The 21042-nt window shown below is 34.9% G+C and overlaps 1 protein-coding gene across 14 annotated transcripts in view; it reads right to left on the bottom strand.

Annotated features, from left to right (window-relative positions):
* Positions 1-21042, bottom strand: part of ATRNL1 (attractin like 1) — a 487687-nt gene that overhangs the window by 115077 nt on the left and 351568 nt on the right. For 10 of the 14 annotated variants that reach the window (XM_068688793.1, XM_068688795.1, XM_068688794.1 and 7 more), the window contains one exon: positions 11565-11672. The exons of 2 other annotated variants lie outside the window; for them this stretch is intronic. In XM_068688793.1, the coding sequence (XP_068544894.1) occupies positions 11565-11672 (108 nt within the window). Of the gene's footprint in view, positions 1-8820; positions 9836-11564; positions 11673-21042 lie in introns of those variants that run through there. 2 more of the 14 variants (XM_068688797.1, XM_068688800.1) reach the window with 1 other exon arrangement.

Below are 21042 nucleotides of genomic sequence, written 5' to 3'. Positions count from 1 at the left end.
AACCTAGTGACTCAGGAGACAGAAACAGCTGTAGTATTCCACACCTTCTTTGCATTGGTCTTTACTGATAAGGACTTCTCTCAGGTCTCCCAAATCCATGATCCTACAGGCAGAGTCTGCGGGGGTGTAGTATTACTCACAGTATGCATAGTAGACCACTTAAACAAATTGGATATAGTCAAGTGCATGGGATCAGACAGGATGCTGTGGGAGCTGGCCAATGTCACTGAGAAAATGCAATAATCTTTGGTCATGGTGATCAGGGAGGTTCCTGTAAAAAGGCAAATTTTACACACATCTGGGGAAATTTGGGCCAGTCAGCTGAACTAGCTTCCCCCTGTCCCTGGGAAGACTATGGCGGAAATCTTCCCAGAAACCATGTCCAAGCACATGAAAGACAGAAAGATGATTAGAAACAGCCAGAAGGACAAATTTGGCCACAGAAACCTGTTTGGTTTTGGCAATATGACTAGCTTAGTGGAAGATTGAGGTGGATGGTTCCAAACCTGACTTTAGTAGGGCTTTCAAAGAAGTCTTCCACAATTTTCCTTTGTAAACAAACCTATGAGATATAGGTGGCCTAGGATTTAGAAGGAAAGGCTGACAGGATTTGTTAATTCTTAAGAGAAGGCTAAGGTAGGATCTAATTGCTGACGCCAGACATGCCTTTTCTCCAAGGTCCATAGGGATTAGACAATAGGCAGCAGAAACAGGTTGCAAGAAGGGAGATTCTGATGAGAAATTAGGAAAAAGTTTTGCACAAGGAGGGTAGCCAAACATTTGAATGATGGCTAGAGAGATTTTGGAATCATCATCCTTAGAGATATTAGACGCACCATGGGCGAGGGCCTTGAACAAGCTGATTAAAGGTGGTTTGACCTCATCTAGGGGTTGACTGACCTACAGTCAGTCTGACTGATAGATGAGAGGTTTCTTACAACCTAAATTAGCCTATGATTTTTTAAACTGTATTAGTCTATGATTCTATTGTGCATGATGAATGCTGTTTTCTACAGATTAGGTTTATTGTCTAATTCAAATTCAATAATGAAAAATACTGAATTTCAGCTTAACATGAACTTTTCTAACAGGGATCAGTTCTTTGGTCCTATTAACATAAATTCACCAAAACAGCTGGATAGAAAATGAGGTTTACAGTGCTGTAAATACTCAGATAAAAAACAGTTGTACTCATTTGTCACAAGTGTTCACTGTGTTACTACCTTAGTGATCATAATGCTGAAACAGAATGGTACTTGGAGAAGATCTGCATAGCAATGAAGAAATGCTGGTTGGAGTTAAAATCAGGAAAGGTATAGGTGAGTGTGGGAAAGCATTTTGAAGACCCTACAATTACACAGAAGGTGTACCAAACAATGATTAGCATTATATGCTGTTTGAAGAGCTTTTGGCTTTCTCATTCATTCCAGCTCTCATTAAGCATCATTTCCGTATAATGCTCTTTGCTTTTCCCAATTGATTTGAAGTCATTACCCCACATTTTGGAAGATAATGAGTTGTTTGTTTTCTTTCCACTTCTCAGGGAGACTTCAGCTCTATGATATGCTTGGACATTTTAAGCCCTTTGAAAAACTACCTGAAACAGAATAATAGTGTATACCTCTGTAGCAAAGGCTATTGCAGAGATTGCTGTAAAAATGTCAGTCCTAAGCTTTATTTTCTGTGTTGGCTTTCTAAAAAATGTAAGTTCAAAGTTTCAGACCTCATCCTCAAAATGCTCAGTGGCTAAGATGGCACATCTAAATCACTGCCTCAAGGTCTGTGATCAAGCCAATAGTTGCCTGTTTTTCTTTTCTTACACAAGAGAACTTCTGGGAACAAACCTAATGCCAAGTATCACAGGAGACATACATGTATCTTCCTGAGGATTATGTCATTAATGTGAGTTAAATCTTACTAAGTCTGCAAACTCAAAAACTTCCTTATCATGTATCACAAATCCTAGACAGATTTCTCTGACTTTGCCTTTTCTAACATAAACATATGGCAAAATGTATACACTTAATAAAACAAAGCATGATGTTACACACTCCTTTTCTTGGAGATAGGATGAGAGAGCAAATGTGACAGACATTAGCAACTAATGATGTTCCATTTACTGACAGAAAGCAATCAGATAATATGACAATAAGCATTTACAAGCACCTACATAGAACACCAATTTGGAATACAAATGAAAACTACTTATAGTCTAACACAGTGAAGATCACATTTTAGTGTCTTTATCATTAAAGGTCAAAATGGATCAATGTATTATAAACAGAATGAATGAATCTACATACACAGTTGGCATAAATACAACACAAGTGCCATCCAAACCTTGGTGCTAAAAGCTTCAAAAACCTCTTGGTATTATATTTTAAAAAATTAAATGTTAATCTTTGAAATGACTGTGTATTGAGAACTAGCAATAGTTTAGGCATCGGGAAAAAGATATAAACTCTGAAATTTGTAATTATTATTTACTATTTTATATTTTTGCTCTTAAAGTTTAATTATATTTGTTAACAGATAGGACTCATTGGATTATTGTACTCTTGCAAACATCAGATCTACATTTCATCTGCCATGCATAAATGTCAACTATCAATGAATATTTCCTACACTAAATGCACAGGTTTTATGCCATTTATTGTTGTGAATATCAATGGCTATATACAGTGCACATGAAAGTTGTACTACTCTGTCAAAGGTTTGAAAATTATGGTTTGGGTTCCATGCAACACATTACTTAATGAAGAGGTCACAGAAGGGGAGATCTAGAAGCAGTTTTGTGCAGTTTTACGTATGTGTTTCTTCTGCAATTTTATGGATATATGTGTTACTTCCAAGGCAGCCTGCATCTTCATGTATTGAAACTTCCCTGTGCAACTGGAAATTCAAGAGCCCTAAGTAAGCAGGCAAATGAAAGTTAGACACCAAAATCAGACACTTCTGTTGTTTCAGTATGCATTGTTGCTAGCTGGATGAACTGAAACTCAATTACAGAGCTAGGAAACAGCATTCAGGTAAACCCTACAAGGTAAAGCTAAGGAGTACAAACTGCCAAGTATCAGCCACCACATTACAGTGGCCAGTTACACCTGGAAGCATGGGAAATACTTGATGAAAGACAATGGCTTCTGTATCTATTTGTTCCTCTTCTCCTTTCTTTTTAAGAAAGTTTAAAGAAAAGATTATAAATAACTTTTGATCTAAAACCAAAAGAAATACTCAGAAAACACGTACAAAGAGCATCCTGTCAGAGATGTACAAACCAGGTGAAAGGCCCAGCCAAAGAAACCAAGAAAAAAATCATTCTGTGTGCTCCTTAGTTATCCTGAGAGTATAGTTATTTCCATGCTTTGGTGTATTCTGTTTACACAATTCTGGAAAAATTACACTGTCATGGACTTGCTATCCAAAGGCAAGATTCCCATAAGCAAACTTTGTTAAAAGACAATCCTAGAGCTACAAACATATGTATTTTATTCTGCATTCACTGAATTTTGTATCTGTCTACTTTATGAAACAAGATTTTATTTATTAATATTAATGAACATAGGACACGTACAGTGTCATTTTTCATAACATTTACAGACACATCTAAACACTTCTGCTTGAAAACAATCAGAGTATGTATTTTGATACTTTCAATTTGCATCTATGCATAACATAATACACCAATTTAACAATTTCTATTCACAGCATGCCAATATCGCTGAAACACCTACATTTAGCTAGTCAGCCAAAAATCCAGCTAATTGTTCCAATTGAGCATAAAATTTGTTGGCAATTTTCTTCAACACAAATCATATATTTCTATCCTAGTAGTTTCTATAGTCATTTGATTATGCAGTACATGTGCAAAATAAATTTTGTGAAGTGGAAAGATGCATTTTTATTTTTTTAAAAAATGAACAAAATCAGGTTTTCTGAACTGGATGCACAGGTCCTAGAGCACATAGGCTGCTAAGTAGACATTTTACTTTCTTGCTAGCATGAAATATTAGGAGACTAACTTGGAAGTATACAAATCTCCTATGCATCATTTTTAAGGCATACTCACAATGTCTGTTCACCCTTTTGGGTAAATTGATTCAATAGAAATAAGTAATCAAACGAGAATTCAGGAACTAAAAATGTGTTTTCTGTGAGTTTAGAGACCGCATGCATTCCAGAACCAATCTAGATTTTCCTTTTAAAAAATCATTTAATGTAAGGAGTCTGTCAAGACATCAACAAGTTTTGAGGTGTTGGTGTATATTCTAACAATTAACATAAGATAATAGTGGTCAGTATTAAAAAATGACTCAGCTTATTCCAGACAGCATTTCTCAGACTATTAGAGTTCACATATGCCAAAGGAGGGAACTATTTCTTATAAATCTTAAAATTTTATTAACTTGACTCCAGGCAAGGAATTGGACATCCATACACTTAATACTGAACAGAGATAGTAGGCAAAACACAAAGAAAAAATATCATAGCAGTGACCATTCTGTGCATGCAACTAGATGAGGTGTTTGTTTTGAATCACAGGCACAGAACGTTCCCACATTGCTAGACATAAATTTAAGCAGAAGCTACCAAAGTTGTATGCAAATATAAAGATACTTGATCAGACAGAGCTACAATGTTATATATGACCACTGAATTACACAATAAATAGTGTGAAAAGTAAAATTTTTATTTCATGATAAACATCATTCTACGAGGGAGGAATTGTTGCAGGGACAAAACAATTCTGTTTTCAAGTTAGTGCTTTCCTCGAATGAAAGAACAACAGAATGTGATTTTTGCATTTGATATAGCATACCTTATACATGTTATCACAGAAGGATACCCAAGGAGAATCAATGCTTTGCAAAGGAGAAAAGAAAGATTTGAAAGTAGATTTAAAATAAAGTGACTCTATTGTTTAGGAGGGAAAAAAAGAAAAAAAAAAAAAAGAGATAAACAGGACTGAAGCAATGGGCATAGCAGAATGCAGTGAGTGATCAAGGTCAAAATGAAGCATAAGGTAATGGAGCTCTTGAGACACTGTACAGCAAATTTAGCCTAATCCTTGAGTAACACAGACAAAAACGGGAAATGTGATTCAATACAGATTCTTTTATTTCAGTGTCAGATGTATCACCTGACTACATTTCTCTGAGATCTTGTAGTTTAGGATGTATGGATCTTGAAAGGCTATAAAAATGGTAATGCAGTGGTTAAGATAAAAAATAATTATATCTTGAATATAAACTTCAAGGAGAAAAGTAAAGCTATTCCAGAATGAATTGGAGATTGCATTAGGCAAACCGACAGTCATAGAGAGACTGGGAGTCAGAGATGACTTAACAGTTTCTGATCTTCCAAGAAAGCTGAGGTTGTGATTCAATGAAGATAAGAACAACAGAGAAAAGAAGGGTCAGAAGCATTCAGTTACAGAAAACTAATAGTGCACTGAACGTAATTAAGGTGTTCAAACAACAGAAACGGAAAATTTTCAGAGTATGCAGAAGGAAGAGCTAGGTGGCAATCCAAATCATAGTATAGGCAGAGCTGAAAGGAGAGAAGTTAATGTGGCTATTTAGGTACGTAGTTCCTGAGAAATGTTTGTCCAACTTGTTCTAAAAAACTTTCAAAAAAAAATAAAATAATAATCCATCACCTCCCCAGGCAATTGCTTCCAGCGATTCAGTTTTATTATGAGCAGTTTTTCCTGATATCAATCCTAAGACTTCTCTACTACAATTTAAGTCCATTACACCTTTGCTGCCTACAGTGCACACAAAGAAAAGATTATTGCCCTCCTGATTGCTACTAACCTTTTGCATATTTGAAAGTTATTATTTTGACTCCTTTCAATAGTCTACTCCAATTTTCTTGACTTTTCCTTGTAGTCATATTTTCTAAGTCTCTGATTGCTCACATTGTTCGCAACCAGATTCTCTCTCCTCTGGTCCTCTTTGAGTTACTGTGCTACAAACTGGACATGATACTTAGGTCTTTCCAACGCCAAGCAGAGCTTGGCTTACAGACATACCATGAAAATTTGAAATGGAAAAAGAAAATTAAAGAGAATGAGAACTCTAAAAACATGCATATCCAAAGCCTTCTACATTACAAAAGAAACAATACACCCTTAGTTTCTGAATGGCATTAATAAGAAGTAACAGGGTAGATGTCTCTAAACTGTTTCTGCTCCACTGAGTCCACCTATGGTTTTCCCAGGCCCTAGAAACATTCGGAACAATCTGCAATTTGTTCTACATGATTGCAGCTTAACTATTTCATGAGCTGCATCTATACCTGACACTGAACTTTCCTAAGATCTAATCATAAAGATAGAAAAAGACAGATAGATTAGCCAGCAAAACCATCTTTCCCCATCCAGGAGAATGTCTACTCTTCCCACAAGACAGAGCGTGTTAATGTCTAGTTATCCCATCATAACAACAAAGAATAAACAGATCTGGTCATATTTTAAACAAAAATAATAATATTTTATGTAACTAATCTGTTCTTTAATGTTTCTGGAGTTCAGTTCCCTAATCAATTTGCATAAGACACACTTACAACTTTGTAAAGTATATAGCATGACTTTTTAAGTAAGCAAATGTGCAAGTATAGTTGATAGCACCTCTTGCCAAATACATATTGCATTTATGGTCAGTGAAAACAAGATGACCACTATAGGGAAAATTCATCATTGTCTTCAATAAATTATTACTCTCTTACAATATGAGTTAATTTATCCTCTTTTACTGAGACTAAAATTAGGAACTGAGAATATTAGGGGGCAATCTGATGACCTTTAACACAGAATTAGGAAGAGTCTGTTCCTTGATTTTAAGCATTATGTCATCAAAATAATGCAAGTGTAATGCTGAGAAAGCATACAACTAGTTTCATTTTGTACAAAATAGTGAAGAATGCTTAGGTTGCAGTTTCAGAAATTACTCATTGAATTATTCAAATTAAACAAGAAAATGAATAGAACTTAACTGGACTTATTTAAAAAGCAAGCTAAAAAGTCCTGAGACTATATTGGCAAGGGAAAACAGCAACACAGCTTATTAGTATAAACTTCAGCTACCTAAACCCCCCACACCTCTAGTACAGGATTTTAATGTGTTTTAATAAGTCACTCTGATTTCCAATAGCCATTCTTGGCATAAGGATAGCTACTGGTGTTGGTGCATAAATTCCATTTCTGTTACTCAAATAAATAAGAAATAATTGATTATTGTTGCTTTATACTTCTCAGCAGTGCCTGAAATTCAAGACATATTTAATGTACCATAAATATTTCTTGCTACTTACTAAAGAACCAAGAACAGATTTTATTTGAATTCCAAAATTCTTTAGATCATCTTACCTTGTCAGAAGTAGGGAACAATCTAACTTCTGTGACAATTCTACAAGGAATGCAGTAACTCGATGGAAAAATAATTGTAACGATTACTGCATGCTTTTCTGCAGAAATAATTATTAAAGAATATCAATTTGAAAAAAAAAATCCCATTCAGACTGCATAGATATCAAATGTATGATAAGCATAAGAGCAAATCTGCATTTGGTTCTTACACAGACAATAATACATCTGTCTGTACACCAGCAGATGTGGCACAGTAGATGCTGCTGTTCAGAGACTTAGCATGACCTTACATTAGAATTTACAACTGTGCCCACCTTATCTTACAGGCATTAAAAAAAAAAAAAAAAAAAGAATGTGTCTCTATTTCAAAAAGAAATGCACGGGCTATGAAAGAGCTGAAAAGCACACAGAAGTTAGGCAAAACAGGACAGGAAAAAAAAATATATTTTCTCTTAACATGGAAATGAAATGTTAAAGTGAAATGACCATCAACAGAACGGTGGAAGTGAATTTTCAAAAGTGAGTTGTATTTTGGGAAAAAAATATTGCCTTATAGGAGGCATAGTCTATGAAGAATGAATCAAAAACTAGCCATGTCTAGAGAAAAATAAACAAAATAAATAAATAAATAAAACATTTTAATACTGACGGCACTGCATGGCAAGTTGTATCATGTCTATTGATCTACAATGCTATTTAAATTTTTATGAATCTAGTACTGAAAAAAATATGGTGGTCTCACAAAATACCACAAAAATTATCAAACTCCGAACAGGGAGCTTTTGATGCTTTCTTTCTCTGCTTCCGAAAGAGCCTTCACTACATGAAACTGCAACCAGTGAGACCGCAGGAATTTCTTCTTTTCTTTAACCTGCCCCTGGATACCAGCTATTCCCCTTGCCTGTTCTCCTCTTGGGACCTGGAGGCTCACTGCTCACCAGACTTCCCTACCTCTCCTCTGCTGGCATCATAATGGAAGCAAATTATGATGCAGATTGGGGTTGGCATAGGTTGTGTTTTTTTTTCTCCAGAATAGGACACAAGATTAGTATCATAAATATCAAGCTACAATGGGATTTTGAAGCAATGTATTGCTTCAAACATTTAGAATTAGGATAGTACTATGCTGTCAATATTATTAGCAGGATGGGGGCTGATGCGTAGGGACAGCTGACCAATAGAGACAGAGCGCAAGGGAAAAACAAAGTTTGATTTTTCCTTTATTAAGTTTAAGCTAACAATAACATATTTAAGAGCTGATATATAGCCAACATGCCAGAATGGATGACAAGATGAGACTTGGTAATGTCATGTTGTGAAATCAGTTGCACAGAAAGAAAGCCTGAAGAGGTAAAGATGGATGATTAATATGATTTAAATTGGGAAGAGCAAAGGCTATTGCCAGTGCCTGAAAACTTATTCAGACAGCAGGAAACTAGAGGAATATGATGCATATGATTTTTTATTTTCTTTTTTAGGATACTGTCATTTTGTTGGCAAAACATTAAGAAAAACAGACTGGCTGGTAAAGACACCAAAGTAGAAAGACAGCTCAAAATAACAAAAATAACAAAATTTTGCACTCTCCTGTAGTTCTCAAGATTTTAATTTGTTGTAAATTGTGGATAATGTAAAATGCACCCAAATATTATCAGTTGTATTATAAGTATCTAAAGTAGGCAATCACTGTAAATACAGTATCCATATTCTTACTTTTTAAAATACAGATTTCAAACACTGGACAAAAAGTACCTCACTACTGCAAACTAAAATTTTATAGTAAAATAATTCTTCAAGGTATTTAAAAATAAATACAAATAATAAAACAAAAGCTAATCAAAATTACTGTGTAGATGAGCATTGACATGCATGAGACCATCCATATAAATTTAGAACACCAGCTGTACAAAACCACCACCACATAAGTCAGATGACATTAATGAACAGCAGTCTTACTATGCAGTTGGGAGATGCAGTAATGTATGCAACAATTCGATGACATTGCACTGTGTTCAAAGGGCACATGGATCAATACAATGTGATTGGAAACACAGTGTCAATAAAAAGTATATCAATAACATCTAAAGTATGTAGCACACAACATCAATGAAGTTATGAGGTTAGGGGTCACAATGCCCCACCATCCAAACTAGTATGTCAATGAAGATCTCCAAAATGCTGGTGGAACGTTTAAAAGGGAGTTAGTGCGTCTTGCTCATTTTTTTGTTTTACCAAAAGAACTCTAATTTTAAATGATCATAATGGGCATCAGATATCACAGTATTATTAGAATAATTTTATCATTCTAATTTAATAAAAACAAGTTATAGCTATTTCACTTTATTTAAGCATTGTATCCTAGAATCATGTGATCCAAAAAAGATCTTCAGTCCAAAAATGAGCTAAGACTGAACAGAATTACAATTAAAACTTCTTGTGTCCTTCTTTTGCAAATTCAGGAAAGACCTAGAACAAAAAGTCAATATAGCACTTTCTTACAGAATATACATAAAAGGACAATCAATGTCCGGAATCACATTTGTTTAATCCAAAATGTTTTGTTTTGATATAGAACAGTATATTTTAATTCTGAGGAAACTTTGAATGGTCTCCATTCTGTGTATAACTATATATTAATTAGTAAAAGAAAAAAAAAAACGCACATACACACACACAAACCCTATGGTTACTGAATACTAAGCAATTACTAGAAAATGCTTAGTCTAGGAAGAAAAAGCTAATAAAAACTGTAAAATATAATTAAAATATTTTAGCATCTACCTCTTTAGTGCTAAATAAAAGACACTAGAGAAGAAAATGTGGCAATTAACTTGTGATGTTTACTTCTAAAGTTTAATTAAATAATCAGTATGTACAGAATTAGAGTTTGGACGCCTCAGCTCCCACTCATTGCCTCCCTCTGAAAAGACAACAGAGAAAATGTTCTCAGATGTCAGCACAGAAGCAATGAAAACACATTCCAAAAAGTTAACTTTTAACTACAGCGTACTTTGTCCTCGGTATGGAAGGCTGGAGAGGTCTTCTGTTCCATGATAAAAGGAGACAGAAATATGGTGAAGGGGTGTGTGTGTGTCCTAGTAATTTGGTCTGAAAATAACAAGGCATCTCCAAAAAGATACGGCATTTTTATGCACCATCTATTCCAAGTATTTAAATTATGTCAGCAAGAACAATTGTGATTGCTTCTTATACAGTAGCAGGACAGAGAGCCTCAATTTGATAAGTACTCAAGAGCTGATTCTTTTTCTTCCTGCTAGGAATCTGTTTTTCACATTGCTCACTTCTCCATAAACCTTAGAGATTTGATACTGTATTTAATCTTCCATTGAAAGAGGCTATTGAGAAAAGTAAGAGAAGCTTTGAATTTAAGAGGAATTGGCAGCAGTGAAAAGAAAAGTATAATCTTGAAAGATTTCAAAGCTATCACACCTCATTCTCAGGTCCCATCATAAATAAGATAAAGTAATAACTGTAAACACAGTATTATAAATAAAAGTAAAGGAATAGAGGATTACAATCTACCAAAAGCCCAACCTAGATTAGATATACATTATTATCCACATATTGTAATTCTCGTTCTATTTTTGGGTGAAACTTCCAGAATTCATTTCATGCATTATTACACTATTCCAGTATTACATTGCCTTGCATAGTATTATTTCTTTTTCAATGGTCTGCAATTACAATAAAAGAATGCAGTAATGTAGCCATTATCTACAAACGAAAATATGCAGTATACTCTGTATTCTTTAAACCTGTACATATAAAACAACATGGAAATGCTACTCACAGTTGCTTTATTTATTTCTTTAATTGTTTGCTGTAATATCTGCTAATTAAGATAGATGTTAACTAGGGGGCACTTTGTACTCAAAGGACTGAGCATGAGGTTTGCTTTCTCTCGTGTCTTGCATTCCTTCAGCTCATATCCATCAGGAAAGGAGTGCCAGGTGAGCTGTCACTCCAGCCGAGGCTAATAGATTCTCCAGTGGCTTTTGTTACAGCTCATGTCATGCTATTAAAACTATGCACCTTGAAAATGGCATAACATATGTAGCTGAGACTTGTCAGCTCCAGGTAATCAGACTGCTTGGTTTCAGAAGCAGATGCAGATGAGACTAGCAATATAAATATGCAAATCACAATGGTCCCTTGTCAGCACCACTGTTCCTACCTCTAATGGCCCTCGTAGAAAGTCTGTTTGCTCAGCTCCTACTTCCAGTGCTACATCGACAGAAGCAAAGGGGCGGCTGGCCATCTGCTGTCGCTCCCGCATAAGTTGCTGATGGGGAAAAAATGATGTTTTAACAAAACATTAAAAAGTGCACCAGATATTAGGCTGCCCTACTATACCTCCCATTACAACATCAGAATGCAAATAGCATGCAAATAGTCATATTTTTAATATTAAAGGGAGAAATTTATACTAAAAGATCATCATCTATATTTACTCGAGGAGTGAGCCTGGAGAGCTTATGTTGTCTACAAACAGTCTTTCAGCTTGAACTCTGATGAAGTCTCCAAATGAACACTCCCCTAACTGGCTATTCATTCAAAATAACTTTGCTAATTGTGCTAGTTGGAAACAGATATGGGAAATGTTTGGTAAAAATAGCTGAAGTCTAATTCCACCGATAAAGCATGCAACAGAACACCTGCCAAGAACAAGCCCACTTGGCCTTCAAATTTTCATACTTCACTACTAAGCCAGATGGAGTTAATAGTGTCAGGACTCATAATTTTATGGAGCATCTTTCCTGCAGTTACTTAAATATGAAGAATAATGTGTCAGTACTGGGAAGCCTGCATCAGTATATTTGAATATGATCAGTTATGCTCACAGAGCTTGTACAATCCCTTCCAATCATACCACTGTGCACAGAAGTCCCAAGCAAAACCACAAAGCTAACTCATATTTCTTCTTCAATCTGTAATTATAATGCTTATTAAACCATGATGAATAAAAATGATGACCAGCACTAGATATTACAGATCTTACTTCACTGGTTCAGTGCAACTAATAAAAGCATTATTAAATATTTAAAGTGAATGAGTTGTGCAATTAAAGTCGTGTGCTCCTTCAACTGAACAGGATGTCACAGCATCTTGAAAAGACAAAACACTTACAAAAATGTTTTATTAGAAAAGATCTAAGTTTCATTTTCTTCGTGGTTTTCTCCCTATTACTTCTCTGGAAAGCATAAAACATTAGAAACTGGCATTTGAATGTAAATGACACTTGCACTGTGACGTACTGTTCATAAAAGCCTTTGATATAATAAAAGGAATACAAACAAATACTTGTTGGCAGCTTACTAATAAACACTCTTGATTTAAGGCCTGTTACAAAGCAACAACCTTGCTTTGTAATACCTCGTGCATTTTTTCCTTTACTTGTGTTTTAAGACTGTCTTCAGAAATCTAAAGTAGCACTTGTACCATTAAAAACAAAACTGTACAGTATTCTCTTAACTCATACCTAGTACATTCCCAAGGCCTGTTTTTATTTTTTTTCAAAAAACATGCACTGTATTTGTCAGTACCCCCACAAATAGGCCCTCGGTATATTGTATCAAGGGGATAATTGATGTCTGCGATCTGCCTGTGAGGTTTATAGTCAATAAATAAAATAGTCACTAAATAATTAAAAGCTTAATTTGAATATACAGATGGTTAAAAAATAGGTTTTTAAGCCTTCGTTTAAAAATGAAACTGGTGGCTTCTGATTTACATGAGTACTGATTTGCATCAATACAATATTCATAGATTTACAGCCAGAAATAACTGCTATGGCTCTCGAGTCTTACCAACAACTTGATAAACACCACAAAAACTTAAAGTATAAAAATACTGAGTCCCTACATGCTAAAATTACTATATCTAACTCTTTTTCTTCCTAAAACAACAAAAATTAAAGAAAACAATGTTATTAGAGTAGTCCTGCCATATGGAACTCATTACAGTATTTTAATTGCATTGAGCTATTGGCAAATGGTTACATTTTAATAGGAAACCAAACATTGTTTTAAACAAATAGAATTGCTTGGGGAAAGTAGTTAAATGAGCAGAATAACCTATGCTCCAAGTGCACAAATGATTATTTAAAAGATTTAGTCAATACAGATTACCAAGGAATGAGTATTTGATACGCTCTCAGTTTTTTAAGGCTAGAAGTTTTCTTCACCTCTGCTTCTAGCCATGCATTCAGTAAAACTTCTTCATTCACAAGGCAGTTGCTGTAATTTTGATACTCTGTCATTTACGAATAGTACTACAAAGATTAGTACTATGAAGACTCTTAATTAGCTCTGTAAACAAGAATGAACATTTTAAAAGCTTCAGCTACCCATGAAGTGCTGCTGAGCTGGCAGCTGAGCATTTCACATCAAAAAAAAATGTTCTATTAAAAATACTACTACTTTCTGTTCAGCATTTTAAAGCTCCCTACAAGGTGCAGAAGAGGAAAAATAAGTGGGAATGAGGAGAAAAGCAATAAGATATTATGATGCTTAAAATCAGTTTTGTAGATAGAGAAGGTCTCTAACTCCCACCATTTACAACTGTTCATGCATCAAGACTATGTAAAAGGCAAAATTCCAGTTATAGAAAATGTTGTGAACTAGGTTATTGCCTCACAGGTGGCATTCAGGTGTGACACCCTGTGCTCCAGCCACACACTGGTTGCACATAGTTCGTTCAGGTATGCAGAAAACCCCATAATTCACCCAGTAGGTCAGGAAACAGGGAAACTCTCCAAGAATTTATCTAAACACGGGTATTATAAGAAGAGAGAAGAGATTCTTCCTGACCTTTTTCACAACAGTCAAAGAAATGAAAAAACACATAGATTGCATCACAGATCAGGTAGAATAAATAAGTATAGGAGAGCAGAAGTGGAACTATACTGGCTTTACCGTATACATATATATATATAAAAAGCAAACAAACAAACAAAAAAAAACTACATTTTAAATTCATACCAAAAAATAAAAATCTCAACATACTTCTTCAGGAATACAGGGATATTTCACTTGGAGATAAAAAAATAGGTTGGGATTACTACAATATTTAAATATTGAATCACAAATTTAATTTATAATATTCAGAATGAAGCATATGCCTAAACATTCACTTAAAATTATGGGAACTTCAGAACCTAAATATCTCAGCACAGAACTGAGAAAGTCAATGGCCTCTGTCTGGCTGACCAGACAACTAATTTCAAGTTTACTATAATTTAAAATCTCTTTAAGCCCAAGAATATTGATGATATTTGTTTTATAGGTGTCTCTGTGTTTGTTTTTTTTTCCAATAATTTCAAAGTACTATTTTTTAAATTAATTTATATTTATGTATAGTGTTTTTCTGAAGTATAAAATTGTATTTGTCATCAATGAAGAACAATAAGATGTTAGTATAGTATAGATTATTTCACCCATTTCTCACTCAAAACCTATATAGTTCAAGAACAGTTCTTATGAAACAACCATTTTTGGCATAATTATTTCCTTGTCATGGAAACATACATTTCACCAGACTTTCCATGGATGTGTAGACATATTTATCACTAGTTTATTTTATTTTTTAGTTCTGCTTTGCTAGTCAAATAAGAACAAAACAGAACGACCAGTTTCCCTATTTAGAAGTAAATATCAGGGAAATATCTGGGTATTACAATTAGATTTTACCGCTGATCATAAAAAAAAAAAAGAAAAAAAAAATCTCATGGGGGACACTTCTCTGATAAATGCAGTTTGGAGGGAATTAAAAAGTTCCATAGGATCTTATACAATAAGAAAATGTATCTGTTGAAAAGTCCTTATTACAAAGAAACGTTTCTTTTTTCATTTTTTTTTTTTGTTTGTTTGTTTTCTTTTGTTTGATAACATTCAGACTTGCATTCAAAACATTTTGATGCCAATAATGAATTCATGTATAATAAAGCACAATGCAAAGCACATATTGCAATGATTTAACATTATCAGAATACATTTCAGTAATCCCAGGCTTACATTTTCCAAGGCTTTTGTATTTTAGGTAGCGTTAACGTTTTGCTTCTCTTTCCTATTTAGAAGATTGCTTCCTTTCTCTCTCTCTCTCTTTCTTTCTAGGAATAGGATACTGTTCTTTTGACAAGCACTGCTTTTTTCTATGCTCCTCTAAAAACCCTAATTGAAAAAGAATGAGATGTGAGGAACTAGGACAGGTGTACTTTTCCTTTGTTGGACAGTAACAGACATCTTGAGAGACTGATAGGTTAGGATAGCCATAAAGGATGAGACCACTTTAGTTCCATAACAGGATGAATAGAAAAGTCTTTTCAAAGATCCTTCTGATGTGGATTGGCACCTTAGTTTAATCTATTAGTTAGCAAGGTATATGTTAAAGAGTGAACTGTAAAGCATGCACAGACCAGTGTGTATGTCAAAGTTCATGGGACAGCTTGACAGCTAGGGTGGTCAAGCACTTCTGAAATGTTAAGGAGACTTCTGACAGACAGACCAAGAAATTCTTCCTTTTGTCTGTTTAGAGGCAGGCAGTCCCAGTACCTCACTTCAGAAATAAGGAAGGATACAGCAGTTGAAAGGGTGAAAATTATTTTAGCAACAACACAATTCTGCCTAGGTTTCCTTTGTTCACATCTTAGATTTTATTTATTCCTTCCTCTCCCCCCTCCCCCCCAACAAGATTACTACCAACATTATATAAGTTCGTGACTGACTCTTCCCCAAGATGAGTATTCAAAACCTTGAAGAACAGTGATCCTATACGCTCTCTTGGCAACTTTTTAGGTACACAGTTTTTCCAAATGCCAAATCTGAAATTCCCATTCTGCTTATTCATCACCCATCTCTGACTTGTCTGCAGTTACAGCTTGGTCTCCTCCTCTCCTGTTTCTGTGCTGTCAAATGCTGATGTGAATAACACCAAAAGGCTAAAACAAAAGCATTAACAATGCCATGTGTTAGATGGCATTTCAAGAAAAAGTGTTTGGAATGAGAAAAAAATGTCAAAATATCAATGACAGATGCATTGACTAATTTATGACCACATTGCGTTTGACAAACTTCAGGGGTAAAAACAAATATATATGTAATTATATAGAAGTGGACAGTCCTGCAAAAATTGACATTTTCTCTAAGCCATATAATTTAGTCATTCATACATATTCTTGATTATTTTTTTTTATTGCCATATCTAATCAATAGAAGTAACTTAAGTGGGTTCGAGTGGTTACAGATCTGTCTGGACCACACATATATTGGTTAGAAATCGAATTTATTTCCCTTTGAAAATCCTAAATTCTCATTTTCAAACTGAACTGTACATAATTCATTGTAGCTCTGATTATTTGCTTTAATTTGCACAAAGATTGTCTTCTCTGTACCTTTTCTCATTGTAACTATCAGTGTTGCTAATCTCTTCAAATTATTGAGTTATTTACATAGCTGGAAAGGAGAGGAATTTCTCGTTTATGTGTTGAATAACCTACTTGGTTAATTTCCAAATCATCCAATTTCACTGGAATGGTGTGTCACAGTCATTAAACTATGTTGTCACTTTTGAAGTGAACTAAGCTCACTACTCCATTATTGCAGGAGATACGGTGACGTTAAGAAGCTGGACAAAAGCCACCATAGGGAAGCAAGCAGCAGGAATTTTCACACTTGTGACAATCTTACAATCCAATTCACTCACTCTCTCCATCATGAACTTCCTAAATAACACAGGTAACTTGCCTTCCCTGTGCCTTATTTCCCAGTCTGTTAAGTGGAAAGTGCTCTGACATGGGAGCATTCAGGTAGGCAATGAGACAACGATCCTATGATATCAGAGGCTATTCCATGCCACTTTCTTCTAAAATTGCCTGAAGAAAAAGTGCTTTCAGGTGTGTGCAAAGTCTGTCATGGGAAAAAAAAAAAATGAGAGGAGTTATACTTTTTGTCCTAGCTTTGCACTGAATGAAATGAAGGGTTATTTAAACTAGACATAGTCCAGCAAACAACAGCTAAGACATACTTAAAATACAGTGTACACATCCCAAAAAATAACAGTTCCAAAAGGTCAAGTTTTTATGTATCCCTTTTGGAAACCAAATACCAGTCGTCTGTAATTTCCCTTGAACAAATCAAAAATGAGAAAAAAAGATGAGCCCTGAAAAGGTCATTTTGTTGCTAGATCCAAGGAACAGACATTTTATGTATTGCACATTAGTAAGCAAAGAGCAAAATGTGAATCTGATGTGACTTCAGGTTTAGGAATAGAGTAGAATAGTTCTGGAATAGAATTCCCATCTCTAAATGACTGAGTATAAAAAGCTGGGTATTACAGTGGAAATGACACACTGGTTTATGCTTATTTGCAGACAATTTATGACAGAAAGCTCATGTTACAATGAAGTTCTGATCAATCCTTCAGATATTTTCCCTAAGGATTAATTTTGCATAGGAAGATTTTTTCTGGTGTGAAGAATCAATAATAAGCTCTAAATTCAATTCTATACCACAATTCACTACTTTCAAATTTAAGAAGTGCTATACAAGATCTAATCCTATTATCTCATTTAGATCACTAGGAATACATGTTGTGCATTTCCATAGCTCTGTAACAATAATCATTCTAAATGTTCCTCAAGACTTAAGTCTTTTTGTAGGCCTTGCTAACCCCAGAACTGCACTCTTTTTCTTAATCAAGTGGGTTTAGAAAATCCTTTCAGCAAACTGTTATTTTGCTGTTAGCTAGAAGATCCATTTTCAATTAACAGAAAGTTTCTAAAAATACATATTCTGCAAACTAATTCTGTGTACAAAGAAAAAAGAGAAACAGAGCCACTAATTATATATGTTAAAATGTTTCCACATAAGACATTCCACTGTATTTGCCCAAGGACAGTTATTTATAAATGAATATATTAAAATATGTGTTAAAATTAATTATTTCAGAATATGAAAGTGAGATTTGAGTATCATATTATGCAAACTACTCTTTGGAACTCTTTCATTTACAATGTGTCACATAAATAAATGTTTTTGAAAATGTATTCTAAAGAATTATTAACTGTGATAGTGTAGTACTTATGTATAAAGTGCCATGTTTATAAGTAGAATAGACGCAGAATTAAACTACCCTACATTTAAAAAAAATAAAATCAGTGCATCCCATCCACATTATTAAACTTCTACTTTCAAAATGAAGTATCATGAATGGTATCAAATGGCATCAAAATGAGGTACCATTATTTTCACATTAAAAACTGCTTTAGTTTAGACTTACTTTAGACAACAGAAGTCAAACTTAAATTCCCAACTCTGAAAAAGTTTTAGTCTGTTCCTATAGCAGTAACTCAAATTGATTTAAAGATATTAAACACAGTCTACTAAAAGAAACTGTGTGTAAGTCATACCACATGAGATCACTTTGTTCACCTCTGTGCATTAGTTCTACACAAAGGCAGGTTGCAGAGTGATTATGATCTTTCTGGCAGATACACAAGTTTCTTAGAAAGGCCCCAGTGATGGAGGTTTCCCAGTCACTCCAGGGCTCTAGAGTGCCTGACAGCCCCACAGGCCAGAAAAGTCTTTTCTAAAATTTAAGTTAAATCTCCATGCTGACATTTAAGTTAAGTGCTTCTTGTCCTGTCTAAATCTGAGGGAAAAAAAATAAATAAATTACTTTTTTCTCCTCTCCAGGAGCTCTTTATAAATTTGAAGTTTCCCTTCAGCCTTCTCAACTTCAAACAAACACGGGTATACAAATATTATTTCACCATGTTTGCTTCCAGTTTCAGTGCTCCCTTCTGCACTCTCCAACTGCATGACGCCCTCATTAGAAAGTGGAGCCCCAAAGCTTGCACAGCACAATACATGGGTCATTTCTCCAGCCTTACAGATCTTTTTGCTGATAGTATGATGCCAGTATCTTTGCAAAGACTTATATTTCACTTCTGATCCATAATTCTACCTCATTTCTTGAATATTCTTACCAACCTTGTTGCCCATTTCCCCCCACCATTTTTTTCTGCAGATGCTTCTTCAGAGCAGAGTCTTGTATTTACCAACTACAACATTATGAAATTGTAACTTTCCAGACAATTATTTCACATTCTCTCATCTTCTTCTATACAGATTGTAATTCTGTCCTGCAAGACAGAATGTTTTGCGGACTCTCTTACTTCAACTACATATGCAATATGTACAGCTACATATGCAATAGCCATGGTCCATTACTTAAATACCAGAATCTGATCACAGCACAACCCCACTCGATAAATCTTCCCCTTTTCACACTGGAACACTTACAACTAACCATCCTAAGAACAGAGTTTATATCAAAATCGAAATGTCAATAATTTTGGCCTGAACATGCTTCTTCAGGTTGTTTATGAGAGTTACGTGAAACATCATCAAAAGCCTTGTAGAAGTAATGCTATATTGAGTCTCACTTGTCCAATCTAAAGTCTCATAGCAAACCCTTAAAGGCTCAGATCAGCACACTAGCCAATGCTCTTAATGTTTTAGAATAAATTTCATAGAATCATGAAATCATTAAGTTTGGAAAAGACCTCCAAGATCATCTGGTCCAACTGTCCCCCTACCACCAATATTACCTGCTAAACCATGTCCCTAAGTACCACGTCCAACCTTTCCTTAAACACTCCCAGGAACAGTGACTCCGCCACCACCATGGGAACCAATTCCAGTGCCTAAAGCTAGGACAAGTGAGACCCAAGAAGACTATAAAAGGATAACTGTAATTTATATCTTACTGGGGACATTACCATTAAGGAAGGTAAACTACTGACGTACTGTGACTGATTGATGCCTTTAAATGCTTTCCAACTTTAGTTCTTAAAGTACTAAATAAATAATAATAATAATAATAATAATAAAGGCATTAATTTCACTGCCTTACAAAGGGAACCAAAAAGAGGTGGATTTACCAGTAGCCCTGCCTGTATCAGGATAGAAATGACCAGATGTAAATGGATCCTCAGTGAAAGGAGCTGTACAGCCTTGCCATCGCAAGCTGTATGCCACACTTGCATGTGCTACGCTGTTGGGGGAGCAAAGTTCTTCTAGACAATTCTTACAAAAGCTGGGCTTGTGTTACTTTCAGTTGCAGTAGGCACCAGGTTAATGGCCTCCCTCTTAATTAAAAAAATGAGACTCATCCTGCCAATGATAGCCTTTTTATTGCAACTGTCCCATCCAAGAGTAGCTCTAAAACCACAATTTTTCACATCAACCAAATCACAATTCATTTGTAAAAGCATACTTTGAAGTTACATACAGGACCAGGAAGTCTGGCTGCTCTGAGCGTACAGAAAATCATCCCAAGAAATCCCATACAGCTGGCATTTTCAGAGAGAAGGCTTTTAGCTAACTGATGTAAAACTAGGATACTGATCTGAAATTTGGGTACTTGTCAAAAAAAATATTCCAAAGTTCACAGATTTGCTCACCATACCTAGTACTTTCAGGTCAGCAAGAATTTGGCACACGCTGCTAGTGGGAACGGCATGTGGCCATAGCCAACTCATTTTGTGCAGGGGAGTGAACGGCTTTGAAACAGATGCAGTTCTGCTATCTGATCAGAGTAATAATGTGAACTAAAGCAGCTCTCCTTCATTCATGCTGTTTTTTTCATTTGAG

Source organism: Anas acuta, chromosome 7 (genome assembly GCF_963932015.1).
Source record: "Anas acuta chromosome 7, bAnaAcu1.1, whole genome shotgun sequence".
In the NCBI taxonomy this organism is placed as follows: Eukaryota; Metazoa; Chordata; class Aves; order Anseriformes; family Anatidae; genus Anas; species Anas acuta.
This window is presented reverse-complemented; position numbering and strand designations above follow the sequence as displayed.